The 17,972-nt window shown below is 33.6% G+C and overlaps 1 protein-coding gene across 1 annotated transcript; it reads right to left on the bottom strand.

Moving 5' to 3' along the window:
• Positions 1-7,025: 7,025 nt before the first annotated feature.
• On the bottom strand, positions 7,026-16,865 carry LOC113499465 (lysozyme-like). Its single transcript, XM_026879949.1, has 5 exons — positions 16,571-16,865; positions 11,841-11,929; positions 11,319-11,379; positions 8,311-8,443; positions 7,026-7,206 (listed from the first exon to the last, which is right to left on the bottom strand). The coding sequence occupies exons 1-5, from the start codon at positions 16,707-16,709 to the stop codon at positions 7,059-7,061; spliced, it is 570 nt and encodes a 189-aa protein (XP_026735750.1). The 5' UTR covers positions 16,710-16,865; the 3' UTR covers positions 7,026-7,058.
• Between the last annotated feature and the right edge of the window lie 1,107 nt (positions 16,866-17,972).

The raw sequence follows: 17,972 nt of genomic DNA, 5'->3' as shown, positions 1-17,972 counted from the left end.
TTAGGACTTGAGTAGCCTTCTGTAATACGGACCATAGTATTGTAGGAACGGTGTTGGTCACAGATGGTCTAGCGACTAGAAGTTTGAAAACAAAATTTTCTTTTCGAAATAAAGTTTGGTGTTTGTTTTATTTTGATGTTTGATTTGAAGTAATTATTACATATTGTGTTAAGATTTTTGCTTATTACTAAAATAAAACTTGGGTGCTGACTAAAAATTCAAATTAGTCCCTTTGTTAAAAAGATCGGGTACATAATATGTTTTATTTAATTAAATGAATACATAACTATGAAGATCGCATGATTTTGAAGTCTGTATAAAAGTGAACTGATGAATGACGTTACCCTAGATGTCAAGTATTTCCTAAAGGCGTTAAAAGATAATATAGATTTTCGATATGTTTTTTTTTTAATCTATAAATCTACGGACTACGTAGTTTTTTTTTGTCAATACCCAATTAAATCAGACCCTCCGTCATCCTACATTTTTTTAACTCAAAGTACCGGCAGCTATCAGACCAATAACTAAAGAAATCGTGTTTAATATTCAGCAATACTAAAATGACTAGCCTTGCAACACCAACTCACTCCATGCTAAGCTCAAATACAACATTTTAATACAGATTATTTTACATGAAAATCCTCCAAGCTACTGATTTACATAATAATACGAAAAGCTTTTCGTTTTGAAAGTACTTAGCCGATAAAAAATACCATTTACAGTATTGGAGTGTTCAAAATGTACTTTTTAAACATATTCTAATTTGTACAAGAGCATATCGATATACAAACTCTTTGGATATGTTTCACGTTTTTTTTTTTAAAGCAGATATGGGCTTATGTACGTGAGTTTAGAGTCTTAGTAGCGATATAGGATTTTTGTATAAATATGTCAATGGAAGATAACTATTTGGTCGATTTCTAGATATCTGATACAAATTAAATGAAATTTGAGACCAATATGAATTTAAAATGTATCTAATATATAAAATTCCCGTGTCACGATGTTAGTTACCGTGCTCCTCCGAAAGGGCTAAGCCGATTTTTACCAAATTTTATATGCGTATTTAGTAGGTCTGAGAATAGAACAACAACTATTTTTCATACCCCTAGGTGAGAAGAGTTGCTCACGCTAAAATATTTTTTTTTTGGACGAAATTTCTTGTTTTTTTTTTTATAATATGGCATTAAAAATACATATAATTAGAAATAATTTATTAGGCAAAACAATGTTTGCCGGGTCAACAAGTCTTTTTATAAAAACGACTCTCGCATTAAGGATTATTGATGATTTAATCCTTACGTCGCTGGGTGTTCCACAATCTTTCAACTTACAAAGACACCCAGACTCGGGACAAGCATTCGTTGATAACACAAATGCTTGTAGTACGCTGATGCTGATGCTTTTGAGGCTTTGGCGTCTTAACCGCAGACGCAGCTATCATTGTAGTCTTAAATGTGAATTATAGAACACTGAAAGCCAAGTAAGTTTTCGTTTTCTATAGATTTGTTTAAAAAATAAAGTCAGGCTAGTTCTAGTTTTGTCTTGCATAATCAGATTTTTATAACGTCGCCTTTGTCAACTACGGGTTATATATAAACTAAAATGTTATAAACTAAAATGTTAATCCAATCTCTTTTACAGTTACAAAGAAAAATATTTTCTTCTGAAATCGAGCACACATTAAAATAAAAGTACCAATCGATATTACATAACTACTTGTCCATAAAGCCTTACAACCAATATCAAAAATATATCCGAAAAAAAATATAAAGAAAAGCCTCCAAAGAATTCCGCACGAAACACCGAATTGTCAAATTCAAATAAACGTTGTCGCCGTCAGAAACAAGAAATCAACAGCATTGTAAGGAGCGTATCTTTAAGGCTAGTACAGTGTACAGGCGACATGTGTTCATGTAATGTACCATGAAATTGGCTAGCTATTGGAATTGAAACACGAACGAAAGTCCCAATAAAATTGTGAAGAGGCCGTTCTTATGTATAAAAATCGATCAAGTGTGATTCGGACTTGAGGCGTTGAAGGTTTTGTATAAATATGTATGGTTAAGAAAATCCGATTCGCACATGAAATGATTACGAAACATGTAGTTACTGTAAATACTTTACGTAGCCTCCATTTTTATTCTCACAAAAATATATTATGATCTGATTGCTTGAAATGTTTTAACTATGTAGCTGTTGACGGTTAAGGAGATACAGCCTGCCGACAAACGGAAGAACTGACGATGATGCAGTGCAGCCTTAATAATATCGTTCCGTTTTCACCCTTCTAATACAGAACCCTAATAATACGTTTTTCTCCACTCTAGAACACCCCATTTATTTCTATAAAAAAATACGTTTAGATATTCAGAGGATTGTTTTTGCGCATTTCAAGTGATATTTTTCTTTGGTGAATGTCCTTTTATTTTGCGCTACGAATCCTTTACAAAGCAGACACATTAGCAATTAGATTAGAGAAAAATAGAATACAAATCTAACATTTCGGTGAAAATGCAATATTTGTGAGTGAATATCTTACTAGGTCAAAGACATCGTCTTATACAGGAAAATGACTGTTTAATGTTTTTTATACCTTTTATGGTTTACATCAATGCGAAGGCTTTTGTGAATTAAAGTTTTGTGTTGTAAATACTCACCTTTGGAACACCTTAATACTTCAAGACCATTTAGATTTTAGCAAAATGTAAAATTTATGCAACAGAGATTTTGCTGTCATAAATTATATTCGGATGAAGGGAATATTTTGCCATTTCTAAATTTAGAACAGGTATACAAACACTTACAACCTACTAAAATACCAAAAAAATACGAGGCATCTTTCTGAAAACAGGATATGAGACAAACGACTTCTTACAAAACAGTATAAAAGAGATCTTATAATGAAGATCTTGCCTTAATCTAGGGCTGCTTCAAGAACTTTTAATCCGGGCTGAAACCAAAATCAATTGCGGCTTCGAGGTTAATTCTCTATTACAAACTGCACCGTTCGTGTTTATAAGAAGTTACGGTCAGTTTTAAAAAGCCATTTTATAATTGTATTTGTTTTTTGATTTTGTAGAATAACTAGTTGTTAGTGAAAAAACATTAGTATGACAAAAAGATATTGTCCGTTTCTCACACTTACCCAAAATTTCATGATAACCGGTCAAGTCGTTTCGGAGGAGTTGAACTATAAACACCCCGACACGAGAATTTAACTTTGCTGCGGTTTCTGTATGGATGGGTCACAGAGATCTTGACTAAACACGTAACCCTTCCGAGCTATGTAAGGAATTTTGACGACCTAACCTTTTGAATATTATTAAGTGATTACAATTGTGAAAACTAATATATAGGACATTGTAATACTCACTAAAAATCTGATAAAAAATAATAATAAGCTTCTTCTTTATTTCGAATGATAGTAATCGATAAGACAATTAAAAGGAGTCTAAACTCGATGGTGTTTTTAGCAGAGCTCATATGGCCAGCTTTCTGCATCAGATCAACTCTATGTCATGTCATAATATTGCATTGTCACTCAATACACATTTGACGCTGACAAAATTTCAGCTCAATGGGTAACTGGAGGAGATCAAATTAACTCACAAGATATGATTACATACAGACGACACGGGCCGGACAACTAGATAAAAGCTAATAAAATAGTGTACTTTAGTCAGATAGTCTGTTTCACTATAAAAAATACTATGTTTCTTACCTTAATCTGGTAGTTGTAAGCTAGTCCTATATTCATAGCACTCAATCTAACCCAGGACCTGTGTCTTGGGTTAGGTTGAATCATAAATCATTTACTATTTGTAAAAATAAGTAGACTGAATATACAGGTGATTCAAACTGCTGCAGAGCGCTATGTGTCTCTCTGAGAGATAATACAAATATGGGTATTTAGAAAATGTCAAGACAATATTGGAGAAAATAACACTAAATAACAGGCCTTTGCCCTGCAGTGGGGCAGTGACTGCAAAAAAAACCAACACCATTTAAAAAGGAAAAGCGAGCACACCCTCTACAATACTTAAACACAATCATAATAATTCATTCTAACATACGATAACGTTTTAACAGCTGCACAATTAGAATAAGCATGTTATTTAAATAGCGTGTTTCGGAGCCTTATCCAGAATAACGGTGAAATTTCCTCTGAATTGCACAAGAAAAGCGCTCGGGCGGCTAACATCCACATCTGTTGGATCCGCACCTTGTGCATCCGAGTTTTAAAGCCGTCATTATAGAGATTATAAACGAAAATGGTTTTATTTTATCTTCCGTCTTCTTCTAATGAACTGTTAAAGATAAAGATGTGAAATGTGTTGCATTCGTTTGTTGGCCTTCAATAAATTTTATCCGATTTTTATTTGTTAAAACGATATATTTGGTGGGTTTCGTACAACTATAATATAATAATTCGTTTGAAGAATTTACTTGCTATTTTTTTTTATCTGTGATGAAAAAAAGAGACGAGTTATAAATTTGACGTGTCTATCTGTTTGTGCTATCATAGCTCCCGAAGAAAAAGCGATTCTGGGCTGAGGAAACCAAATATCTGCAAATATACACAAACGGGGACTAAAATGCAAGCGCACTGAAAAATAATAATGATGCCTTTATCGAGACCATCCTATAGCCTAATTCGTTAAGAAAATTCTTGATGTATAGAAATTAGTAGAACCCAATCTTATATTTTATGACAGCATCTTACCACTGTGACCTAGTTCAGAACGTATTCCCATCTGTTTAAGGTTTAGTTTCCATGCTCTCGTATCCCTAGTGGAAGATCACTCTACCTAACATAGATCGAGGAGTACTGGACTGACTAACTTCGGAAACAATATTATGTTACAGTACCCCGGTACTACGGTGAGTTGTCTGTTCTAAGTAAAAAGTACCGTGTGTAAAGCACTTAAATGTAAAGAGCATATCCAGCGAGAAAAGTTTAGCTTTAAATGAGATTCTTTATAGCCTAGCTGTTTAATAAATAGATCAAATACAAAATTAGTAAAAAAATAGTGATGAATCATAAATACCAAAAAAAACGATGATTTTTGCCCAGTCGTAACGATTCCATCAGGAGTGCCTCAGGAATGATGTGTGGAGTCAATTCCCAAAGATTAAAAGTATAACCCTATTCTTGCTCCCCTCTCTGTCCACCTAGAAGTCTGTCCGTTTGTCTGCAGGCTGTATCTCTTGAACCCTAAGGCTTGGCAGCAGAAATTTATTCTTCTTGTTATCTCTACATCACCCTTTTTTTGATTGGTAGAGAATGGCCCAGGCTTTAAGTCCACCATTGTACATTGTTAATTCATAAGAAGTGCAAATAAATTAATTGTTGCCACTATGTCAATTAATAAAAATCAATTTTAAGCAATGGTTGATAAATTTCGTATGAAAATGTATTCCTCTTTAATATTTTTTCCGGAATCTCTGATCGTCGCGACTCCGATTTGCCTTTTGTTTTTAAACCTATTAAGTACATACAATGTCTGGACAGTAACAAGTGCGAAATAATCTGGTTAGGAAAGCAATAAGGCGGTATTTAAAAAAGGTCTTCTAGTTTTTATAGCTTCCATGACAACCTCGAAACAAACTCATCATTGTCATGACAACTTCAATTTAAAAAGCAAAAATACTACCAAAAATACAAAAGATTTTCTCAAAATATGCAAACTACAATAAACAAAAGTTTAAAGTGAACATTAAGCATTCTTATTCGAAGCAAACTGAGCTATTTGTTTGATATTTTCTTTGTGAAATAAAACGAATAGTTTAGGTATAAAGCCCGCTTATCCTGTGTAGGTTTCATTGCAGACTCGAGTTGGGGATACGCCTTGTATTTCAAAGTTTCGACAGCAGACTCTTGATAAAGATGCTTTATTGTATGTTTTATCTAAGTTCTTATTCTTTGGAACTATCTAGAATAATTTATGTTGGTAGGTAGTTTTTTTACTGGTCTGGTTTTTGCATAGTGTACTGTAATGACGATCATAAAGATGTTTTGAATTAGCTTCGATCAAAGTATTTGTTAAGTCAAATAAATTATTCAAATAAAAAAAGAGTGTTTTTGTAACAAGTTTCATGTCTATCTTCTGGGTTTAACCACCGAAGTAACTCATAAGTACTTGCCGCTCTGAGGGTTCAGTACCGCAATAACTGCTGCTTAACCTCGATCTTTACATTGGTATGGCAAAAAAATATTGACCGTCAAGGTTTAAACTTTTCATATATACTTACAACTAGAAATGTTGGGACAGACCAACAGCGGTTCCTCATTATAATGTTTCATTTTGACCTTTTATACGGCACGCTAATAAAACTAACTATAAAAAAACGTCTTTCCTGTATAACTGGATCTTCTCAAAAACTGCGTTCGTCCTGGAAAACCTGGAAAAGGCTGGATAACGTGCTAGTTTTCAACACTTGAGTCCACATGAGCATTTTGGACCCTTTCTTTTGGAAAACATACCATATTCCCTTTATTGACGACCACAGTAACATTAATTAAATGACCTAACGTCTCCTTCTACATACGGGGAAAATATATCATTTTTCATTCCTCTTTGTCTAGTGGTTAAGGACCCTGAATGCTATACCAGTGGTCGTGGGTGATTCCCACCCAGGACAACTGTTTGAGTGATGAGCACGATATTTTTTTGTGTCCGGGTGTAATTTATATAATATATATATATTGTATGAATGTAGAACTATTTAAGTGTTTATCAGTTGTCTAAAACTCATAATACAAGCTTTGCTTAATTTGAAACTAGAGGGCGTTCTGTGAAGATTGTGGAATATTATATTTATATTTTCTATAAATGTCATTCAAATTTTACATCAAAGCATTTATTTTCGAATCCTATTTTAGTCTTCCAATAATCTACCAAGGTAATTTCACAAACGACTTTCCATCTATTTAAGCCATCAATCAATTCTAAAGCAATTCAAAAGATTCAAATTTAGGTACCATCAAATAAGTGTCAAGCAAATAATAAATAAAACAAGTATTTGTTTCGAATGCTTCAATTTAATTTATAAGTCTAGACTGCTAGCGCGTTGACTTTGTAAATCTGTCTGTAGACAAACCTCTTTCGTCGAGAATGAAAACTCCTTTTGTATCTCGGGAGGCTGGCTGTTTCTGATGAAATCATTTTCCGTTTGGTACTCATCCGGATTAAGTCTGGGCATCTGAAGGAGTAAGTGTTTGACTTGAGCTTTACCACTTTAAGGATAATTAGAACTGGGGTGAAGGAGAGCGGTTTTCGAATTAAGAATAGTAAAATCGTTTTGAGATGCGATTTAATGCTTTGTACTTTTTTTCAATTTCGATTTATAGCTTTAAATATTAGGAAGACTTCTATTATTATTTTGTAGAAGTAAGAATAAAAAAATGAAAGCAGTTAAAAAGTAATAAAAATATAGTTAAATTATATTATTTTTCCAAATCTCAGTGATCACAATTTCATAAACTATTTATTTAAAAAAACAATAATTAAACCCTCAAAAACGCTCTCAAAAATGATTTACATAATATTTTATTGAAACTAAATCGGCAGAAAGCGATTTTAAGATTACATTTCCATAAGCCCAGAAAAAGGGCCGCTTAACCTTTTATGGAAATAAAGCGGCTTTAAATCGTGGCCTGAACAAATAAGGAAGGGACAGTCTTCAATCTCGAAGTAATACGAAGAAATAATATAGTAAGAATCAATAATAAAAGCTTTAATCATGAAGACGCTTAATAAAGTCAATTCAATCTTTTTTGCGAATATTATTACAGATTTTTCTTGGAATGGAATATTGGACACTAGAGATTGTCCGCGGCTTTGTGAGAAAACCTGGAACTTCACTGCCGAAACTGATTTGGTTCTAAATTTAAATTTGATTCGGTTTTGAATTGGTATTGAAATGAAATCATTTATTTAAATATCATCATTGTCATCAAGCTGAAGCGGCGGGCTTGCGACCCTGCCGCGACAGCTCATGATTAATCACTCAGGTTTTGTCCGAAACTAGTCGGGCACTCCCTCCATGAATCAGTCTCACGATAGTTACTATAAGAATATGGGATATATCATCACTTTAACTTGTCTTTTTTTAGAACGCTGGAGTTGACATTTCCTATCTGACTACCCTAAGAAGAACCGTATTATTATATTCCATAATATTATATCCAAGATCGAATAGGGATCCAGTGTTATTAGCGTCATTAAGTTTTATGTTTTAAAAGGCTCCTACATGGTTCCGTGTCATCTTTTACGTCAATTGATGGTAACCTCCTTGTTAACTTACTTGTAAATTTCATTGGTGATAAAGTAATCGTTTTTGCATCTAGCAGTCCATTGCGGCCAGTACTTAAAACCTTCCAGTTTTGCAATTTGTACTGCACACGCTGTATCGTCCCTGATGTCATCATCTAGTAGATCTGGAATGTTAAATGAATGATGGTTTAAAATACGTGTATATGAAACCAAAACCTAGTCCTCAGTTGAGAACTAGGTTGTGAGTTGAGTATAAAATATACGAAAAAAGTATAATATGCGGTCGAATTCAGTAACCTCATTTTTTAGAAGTCGATTTAGAAGGGTCGGCCTAAAAAATGATCTTAAAATTATAATATACAAAACCAGTATCCGCTCATATCCATCTACCTTAGTTACAATAGAGGGACAACATCCATGTTCAAATTATCCATAATGTGCAATCACTATAGTAACAGCATTTTGATAGTTGCTATGGTTACAATCTTTGTGTACTCCTGTTGCCAAGTTAGGTTTGGGAAAACGATTTTGTATTACAATTTTAAAAATAATCTTTATCATCTTCTTATACTCTAGAATATCTATGTACCAAGCTTTATTGAAATCGGTTCTTGAGTTATAAAAAGTGTAACCGAACTAGATTTTTGCATCAAAGGAAGAAATTAAATTTATTTAGAATAGGCAGTAATATTGTAACCTCGTCTCAAATGCTTGAATAAATTTTTAAATTCCTAAACTTGAAAAGGGGCTTGCTAAAAGAAGAGCAGGATTCAAACACATATAATTACCAAAATCACTCAAATCAAAACGAATACCTTTACATATAATAAAAAAATATCTTTAACATAATACCTAAAACTAGAACATCATAATATACAGGGTGTTACAAAAACCACATTCCACATAACGCTGACTATTTCATTTGCGATACACAATGGATAATTGATTAATGATTCGATCTATGAACACGGTTTTGGCACATGAGATAGACTGATTATATCATTAATTTGCTTTGTAAACACACTGATGTTGTTTTGTATTAACGAATGTGTTTTTCAGGTTGGAATTTTTGATCTGTGGTGTGTTTTGTTACAGTGACTTCGTTACTGGGCAACTTCAACTCTTGACGTGACTTTCTTTGTGATTTGTCTGAGCTGAGCTAAAATGTTATTTTTTTTCAGTATTCAAATGTATATATCTGAATATTTCTTTTGTATCAAGAAGTATAAGAACTTAGATAAAATAATTTTGAACAACCGTTGAAAGATGTTTACTATTTTAGCACGAAATAATATCTAAGAGAATATCTTTTTCCTCTTTAATTATCTTTAACCTAGACAAAATTGCAGACTGCACTACAACTTGTCGAGTTTATTTTTCTTGTATTGTATACAATTTGTTGACCAAAAAAAACTGAACTAAACTACATTTTCCACCCCAAACTATCCCAACTGCTACGCCCATATCAATAAAATACCTACACACAGACAAAGGCACGTCACGAAAGTTACAGACACAAACGTTTAAGACAATACCTCTGATAAGGCGCCCAAAGCTTCACGTGACCGACCACTCACAAATCATCCAACAAAGGGAGACATTCAATCACTTAACGCCACACAAACTCACAGGAATATCACGACACAGTCACATCCCCTAAATACAGACCTAAACGGAACTCCCACAATCATATAAACTAGAGTAATGCTCGTAAAAATGTTGCTTAACTTCGAACCACTACAGAATCCTGATTTATACTTTCCTAGTTTAATATTTCCACTAGAGTGGTAAAGATAACGGGCTACTACCATTTTCCGATAACTCACTCATATTTTTCACCTCAAATAAATCATGGATTCCTCGAATAGGCGAGTATCGTGACTTGTTTTCGACAGACTGATTTAGTACGCCGTGATAAGCGAAATTGCTTTATTTTGAAGAAGTGCCAACCTCTAAAAAATAAGATCTAACTCCATCGTTATGTTGACTGAATTACTTTCATACGAGGAGGTGCTTAGCTTTCCTTTTCTTATAACAAAGAATTTTACGGTTCATATTGTCATTTACAGGAAATCTCTATTTGATTGGGCTCACAGTCTGGGTTATTTCATAGTTTTACCTTGGAAATCATCTTTTATTAGCTAATTTAATAAGAAGTCTACAGGTGACCGATTGGAAAAATTACAAATCTTTTCGATTTGTATGTTGCTCGAGGACGACAATTTTGACAATGTGCCTTCCCTAGAAATCAGTAATACCTATGACTCTGCTTAGTGCAAGTATTGAAGTAAGTATAGGTAACTCAAAAACGACCTATTCATGACGTCAACCTATAGGTCATTTTCGTTGTTGTTCTAAACATAATAAACTCATTATGTTCCCTTTCTATTGTACAAAAGTCCTTTAATATAGGGCTTTAGATTTCACTGTCATGAGTAACAATAAAAACTTAGATGTTTCGTGAAATTTCATCGTGATAATATATAATAATGAACCTTTAGTAAATTAACAACAGAATCTTTAGTAACAATAACGGCTAACTGACGTCGCATAGCCAAACGTTACAAAAGATACTACTTGACCGAAACCCATAAAGTTTTGATGTAAAATGTGCTTCATAAAATCTGGTACTCTCGAATTGTTTGCAATGTCGTTCACAGTTGCTACAGGGGGCCTACCACGATACCTTCAAGTACAACTGTTGAGCAAGTGGAAGTGAGAAAACGTACCACGCGATGTATAGGCATCTCGCTTCTACAACTGCGAGAGACTTATTTTAAAAGTTCGTGGTAGGTCCCTCGTGATGTCTTTCTCAATTACATACATTGTAACAAATTGTAAGGTTTTGATGCGCTTTTGAAATGAGTTCGGTTCTCGCGCATAAAATATGGAATACATTAGTTACATTTAAAGTTTACATAAAAGATTTTCGTTATAACTTTTTGAAACTTCTTGAACGTACGCTGTTTATGAATGTATTTGGTTTTTATATTTATTGTTTTAAATATATTTTTGAGTTATTACAAGAAATCGTTCTACCTTCGCATGCTATGTTGCATCCTCCACCGCGTTTGTTTTCTCTGCACCATTGCTGAGGAATCTAGAAAGAAAAAGTATTTGGTCTCTGATTAGCTAATATTAACATTTGTTTATGACGTCAGTCGCGAAAAGTTGTCAACAATCAAATATATAAAATTCTTGTGTCACGGTGTACGTAATTGAACTCGTTCGAAACGGCTTCTAGATCTGAGGATCGGACAACATTTATGTTTCATACAGAAAGGATAAACTTTTTTTATTGGTATATAATGTTTTTACTCCGCCAGATATTAATATTATGATTTGGCAAAACAACATCTACATTCAGCTGGTTATGTATTTCTGAAGCTGATTCCTCGGGATCGACCAGCGGCACAATCTAAATATTTCATCATGCTGATATATCTCAAACCGCTCTAGGCATAATTCGACATAGGATCATACCAAACTACAAACGTGAGTAAACCGTAGTGAAAATTAATAATGAATCCATGTTAACAAGAAAAAAACTATTTTATTTACCTGATATATACCATAGAACCTCTTTCCACTTGGTTTAACTGTGAATGTTCTTGTTTCTCGATTACTCGATTTTTCTATTAGACACACCCCTGCAACAAACAAAATTTATGTCAATGCAAACTTGGCAGCAAAAATCAATTTGGCATGATTCGCTAAAATTATTTATAATCACACCTATACGCTACGTAACAAGTATCATAATCAATTCTCATCAGCGTTGTATAACAATATGTGTGTTATAATTCAAACTAATAAGCAAGTAGCAAGTGAGTCTATCCGCGTGGACTTCATTTTCGGGATATGTTCAGTATTTAATAAGCTTTTATTTACTTTTCCTTTGTAATAGAATATTGTTATATTTGACTCAATCGTCGGTTTTCAATTATGCTGGAATCTTGCATGGATAAATGGCACAATGTATAACAGCGTGACAATTTTACACTATGATGAGAACTGGCAGTTTAGTGATGACTGATGGACAGACAGCCAGCGGAGCCACAGTAATAGAGATTTTACCCTGTAACAAATCCCTAAACAGCAAGCTACAAAACTTTTTTAACGTTTTTATTCTCATTGTTCTGAAGGAAAATATGACATTGATTTAATCAATCAATCAATGGCCTTTTTCGTCTATTGCAACGCCTTTCATGGCTGAACAGATCAATACGAGAGCGACATATCTTACCACAGGCTTGACAAGAGAAGTAACTGGCCAGTAATGTCGAATCAAACACCTGTTAAAACACCATGTATCAAGCTTCATACGCAGCACAAGTTGATACAAAAGGTTCAATCTGTTTTATCCAGACAAAGGTCAAAACTACATTTCAGAGTCAAGGTCCATAAAGTTTTAAACAACAAATTAGCTTTAAATAATACATTTTAAGAGACCGCATCTATTTAAAAACATTCGTCTCAAAAAGTCCTAAAATGGCATTTTAGATGACTTTCCCCTGAGGGTACAATTTAAATTTAAGTTGAGTTTGAAGGTCATTGTGCATTGTGCACGGCTAGTATCCTAAGGGCATCTGAATTTACTTATGCTGACATAATGTTAATTTAGTACATTGAACTCTACCTTTCTCTACCTTTTGCATAGTAAATTTGTATAGTTTTGGAATATTTCATGTACAGAAATAGATGCTCAATCCAATTACTGGAAGGTGACTAGGATTTTTTTCCTCGGGGTAAAAATATTTATTTTTGAAATTGAATATCTTAAAACAACATCAGCGTTAGGTTGAATTTAGCTTTTCATTGCAAGGTATAGAGACGAATCGGATCTACACCAACAAAAATGCCCTAATCGTTACCGTTTAAACGGACTGTTTAGATCAGTAAATAACGGGTCACAATGGTTAAAATCTGTTACGCATTAAAACCAAAACTTTCATATTGAGACGATTATCATCGCATAGAGCATCGCACCTTTTGTTTTGAATTCATGTAGTACATTTTACGAAACCGCCAAATCAAAGAATTTTCTAAAGATTTGGTAAGTCAGGTTAGGGGGCTTAGGTTTGCATTTTGACACTAAGAAGTACCAACTTTAAGGTATGAAGACGCTGACGACTTACATTGAATTTCTTATCTAGTCAGTCATATCAATATATCAAGTTAATTTTCACACGGATACAATCGCCACAAGTAATTAAGTTGTTTCATTGCACTTCGCAGAAGTTGGAGACGATTCAATTTATTTGAGATTTTCCATTGCAAACGTCTTGCACAATTTATGATGAGTGATCATTATCACTTCACTTTACAAGTATTAGCTCGCACTTGCCGTTCAAAATCTCATATGAGATATTCAACTGGTATAATGTTATCAGTCTTGCGTTTCTATAAATAGATTTGTATGCACCAGGATCTATCAGAGTCCATCCCAACGCAGTCAAATTACCAATCTAACTTTTATAGATATATGAACTTTCTAAGACAATACCAAACGGATACACTAACAAACTGTGAAGAAATATCTTGCCTTAACTTTACAACAAATATTGAAAATGGCCTACTTGAAATAAAAACTTTTGATTTTGATTTTGAAATCTAAAACAAGCAAAAGCAAGCTAAAACTAGCTAAAGCTAAGCTAAATAGATTAAATAATAACATGAGGGATTTGTAATCGTTGTGTGCTTTATGAAAAAACTACCAAAATGGGTAAAATCGATTCACATATCAAGGATCATCGACTTCGGCTCACTTGTCCTCGCATTACAAGTCACAAATTTTGCACGAAATTTACACATAATTGTTTCAAAGCACAAAATTAATCATCATTATTAAACAATGAAGTTGAGAACATTATTCTTATAGCGTTGTCGCCTGCAGAATTTCTTCTATAAACTTTAAAACTGAATGTTCATGTCTAAGCACATAATTTTATTATGCAAAACACTTAAATGGCAGCTCTACGTGACTTAAACATAGCATTTATTACATAATCACGGTGCTATGCAAAACTTATTGCCTTTAGTAATTAGGTTTTTTCCTTAGTCCCGGCTAAAAATGTATGTTTTCAGGGTTCTGTACCCAAATGTTTAAACACAACATTATCATCATGGCTCCACTATTTGTCCTCAAGGCCGTTTGTGAGTCCGTCTGTCAACCGGTCGTATCTTATGAACCGCGATAACTCGAACTAGACTTTTTCAATTTTTCTCAGGCGATGTTGTTTTGTTTGTTTTCTATAGCAACAAATAATGAAGCTTGGTTAAAGTCGTTAATTGTTGATTTAGTTTAGTTGTCGTTAAAAGTTGATAAGTTGTCTTTTTTAGATTATTTTTACGGAACCATTAGCGTCTTTGTTGTTTTTATTATCACTGTGGGTTATAACCGTACATTTTTTAAACGATCTCTTTGCTAAAAAATGTATGTTGTTTTTATAGACATTCAAATCAATTTACAAAGAAACTCTTCAAAAAAAATTGTGGATTACACGTTATGGTTCACCTATAAATTGATCAAACTCATAGCAAATTTCATCTTTTGGCCACAGTTGTCGTATACCAAACCACTATCCTGGTAGGTAATGAAGCGAATCTCATGTCGCATTGGTAACTTATAAATCCATTGATACCTAGCACATGTATACGATGTCTTTTTCATCATCGCCTACCACAGTACATGGTACCCAGTACCGCGTGTTAATTGCCTAACCAGACCAAACATGACTGCACTTATAGCCGATTGGTTGAGGTCATCTCGCCAAACTAAATGTGTGCGATTTGATCCACCATAGGGCAGGCGTTTGTACGATCCACGAATGCTTGTCCTGAGTCAGATGCCTTTGTTCATGTGGCTGGCGGAATGTTTGCGAAACTCCCGTAACACAAGAAATTAATTCCTTGGAGCAGTCCGGTGTTTTTTTTGTTTTCTTGGCCACGAAAGAAAAACTGGTAGAATTTGTCCAAAACTATAGAAGTATCACAATACAACGTAATCATAGTAAGCATAATTTCCTTAGAGTTTGATCCGAGCGTAAGGTACCTACTCTTTGATGACATCCACAAATGTCTACTCCAGTTCTAGGTTTATTTTAAGTTTTTTATTTCCTTATACCTGGTCGTATAGAGAATTAGTATGTTTTTTAAAAACTCTGTTCTAAGTAACGGACACATTAATTTGTGTTATACCTATACGGAACATGAGACATCATACCTGTTGAATCATAGGCTAATCCCACGTAAAGTGTTTATCACGGAGAAACATCATCATGATGACATAAACCATTTGATTAATCCTGTTATCATTATCAAAAATATTAAATTTTCTTCTCTTATCAATTTACGAATATTGGTCATCGCGGCTTCTTTCAATATTGATTATAAGAATGTGGTCGAGTAAAATTTAACTATAATTCATGACATTAGAATAAAAATCTTTAAATGGTAATTTTACATGAGTTACGTGCCGTTATTTTAACTAGTCAGTTTAATACTTTTGAGCGATTCTAGCCTTAGCGAAAAATGAAACTAGCTTAATTATTTTTACAATCGTTGACGTAAATAAATATCGCTCAAATTTATAGAATTGCTCTCTGCATTTTATCAATAGCATGAGTACATGAGTTCATGAGTTCACTAAATGAATTTTGACTGCACGGTTAGCCGAGTGGTTGAGGTTCGATAGCCGCGTAGGACAATCATTTGTGAGATCCACGAATGCTTGTCCTGAGTCTGGGTGTCTTTGTGAATGTGAATTGAATGTTTGTGAGACCCACCGCGACACAAGGATGAAATACCTTACAGCGGGAGTAGTTTTTTTTTTAAGCTTTGTAAAAATTATGCAAAAATAAAAAGCGGTACTTAACATTTGGTAATACAAAATGATTTACTTCACACTTTTATTTACTTTACTATTTTAACAACAACATGTTTTAGAAGGCACGTTTGATTGTGAGTGCAGACTTTTGTTCAACATCTTAGACAAGCGGTTACAGTTAATCAATCTTACTAAGGGCTAGGTATTCATATTTATATTCATATTCATATATTTATTTGCATTCCATAATGTTACAAAAGATTTTAAAGAGGCTTAAAGCTAGGTACAATGTTAGCTAGGTAACTGGGTTGAGGAGCTCAGATAGGTAGTCGCTTTTTGTAAAACACTAGTACTTAGATGCATTCGATGAGACTAGAACCCGATTCCAATATTCTTGATAAAGCATGATGATGTTTTTATGCGTAATAATTTTAATTCGATATTTTTATGAAATCTTACTTACATTGTCCCAAGAACATATCATTCGGCATTCCAATTTTCAACAATTCCCTCACTAACTTGCATCTCGTTTCAAATCGCTTACAATTCACACAATTCACAATTAAAATTAAAACAAAAACAACGACACGTGCGTTCCACATGCTTCTATCTGTATTTATGATCACAAACAGTATTATTAAGATGATACTAATTCTTAACTCAACGACATAAGGTCTATTTTCGTGTTTGTGTGTTTTGAATGTCAATGCCAGCTGATTAGTATGAACTACGATGTATAAGAACGTATTTTCCGCGACGTTTTTTGCGTACTACAGATACCGGTTGTGGGTCTCGGGGCCTACGACTACTTCTTAAAATAATATTGTGGAAGTGAGACAACGCACTACATGACGTAACGACCTCTCGCTTTCACACCTGCAGAACTTACTACCATTTCCTTTACTCGATAATGGTAGATCCTCCAACCTATTAAATATTTATTGTGTCCCTTTTTATCTATAGTAATAATTATGTATAATTTAATTCTAAGATGATGTCCAATAACGTGTCTTTACAATATACTAGAGTGGTTCTGATATTACCTCTATGTTTAACTATACGATTGCTCCCTTTTTCACAATAATATCCTCGCTAAAGTAATGAGGAATGGGTAGGAATGTTTCTGTAATAATATAAATGTGTCGGTTTACCATGTTTGCTGGAAAAATATAAGTATATTTAAAAGATGAATCCCGCATTTAAATTCTTGTTTCGCGGGGGTTGTCACAAACCTTCAAGACACTGCACAAAGACCCCCGCCGTGTGACCTCAACCACTTGTCTATCCGTGCAGATAAATTTGAGGTAAAAATATGTCTATTTCACCCTAAATATGTAGTTTTTTACAGTACCCTTATCTAAGTTTAGCTAGTATCTATGTTGCTGTGTGACTAAATTGCCTTTGTTATTATAAAGAACCATTTAATTAAAGACGTTACTATGGTACCTACCTACATGCGGATCCATAACAGGTTTAGAGTAATTACGTTTTCCGCCACATTAGCATATAATATATAATAATATAGATCCTGCAAACGTTGTTCTGCCATAATAATTATTTCTACGGTATTTTGTAATGGAAAAAAACCATGTGCCATTTTTGTTAAACATACCGTTAGATCTCACTAATAGGCAAAAGCCATACACAATATAAAATAAAATATTTTATTTAATATAACAAATAGACATACAAACAATCAAACAAATAAACTCTTCAGCTTTATATATTAGCAGGTATATATAATAAAATTTCATAAAAATCGGTCAAGCAGTTTCGGAGGACTATGTTAACTAAAATTGTGACACGAGAATTTCATATATCGATAACACGAATGTGTAGATAAGTTTATTTATAAACACAAGTGC

Source organism: Trichoplusia ni, chromosome 12 (assembly GCF_003590095.1).
Source record: "Trichoplusia ni isolate ovarian cell line Hi5 chromosome 12, tn1, whole genome shotgun sequence".
In the NCBI taxonomy this organism is placed as follows: domain Eukaryota; kingdom Metazoa; phylum Arthropoda; class Insecta; order Lepidoptera; family Noctuidae; genus Trichoplusia; species Trichoplusia ni.
This window is presented reverse-complemented; position numbering and strand designations above follow the sequence as displayed.

What these genes read in the sequence shown, in the direction of transcription:
- LOC113499465 (XM_026879949.1), bottom strand. Translation starts at nt 16,709, where the DNA reads ATGTGGAACGCACGTGTCGTTGTTTTTGTTTTAATTTTAATTGTGAAT. An exon ending in GGTTCTATGGTATATATCAG is followed by an intron (nt 11,380 to 11,840) that starts GTAAATAAAATA and finishes TTTTCTTTCTAG; the next exon opens with ATTCCTCAGCAATGGTGCAG. An exon ending in ATGCAACATAGCATGCGAAG is followed by an intron (nt 8,444 to 11,318) that starts GTAGAACGATTT and finishes TTAACATTCCAG; the next exon opens with ATCTACTAGATGATGACATC.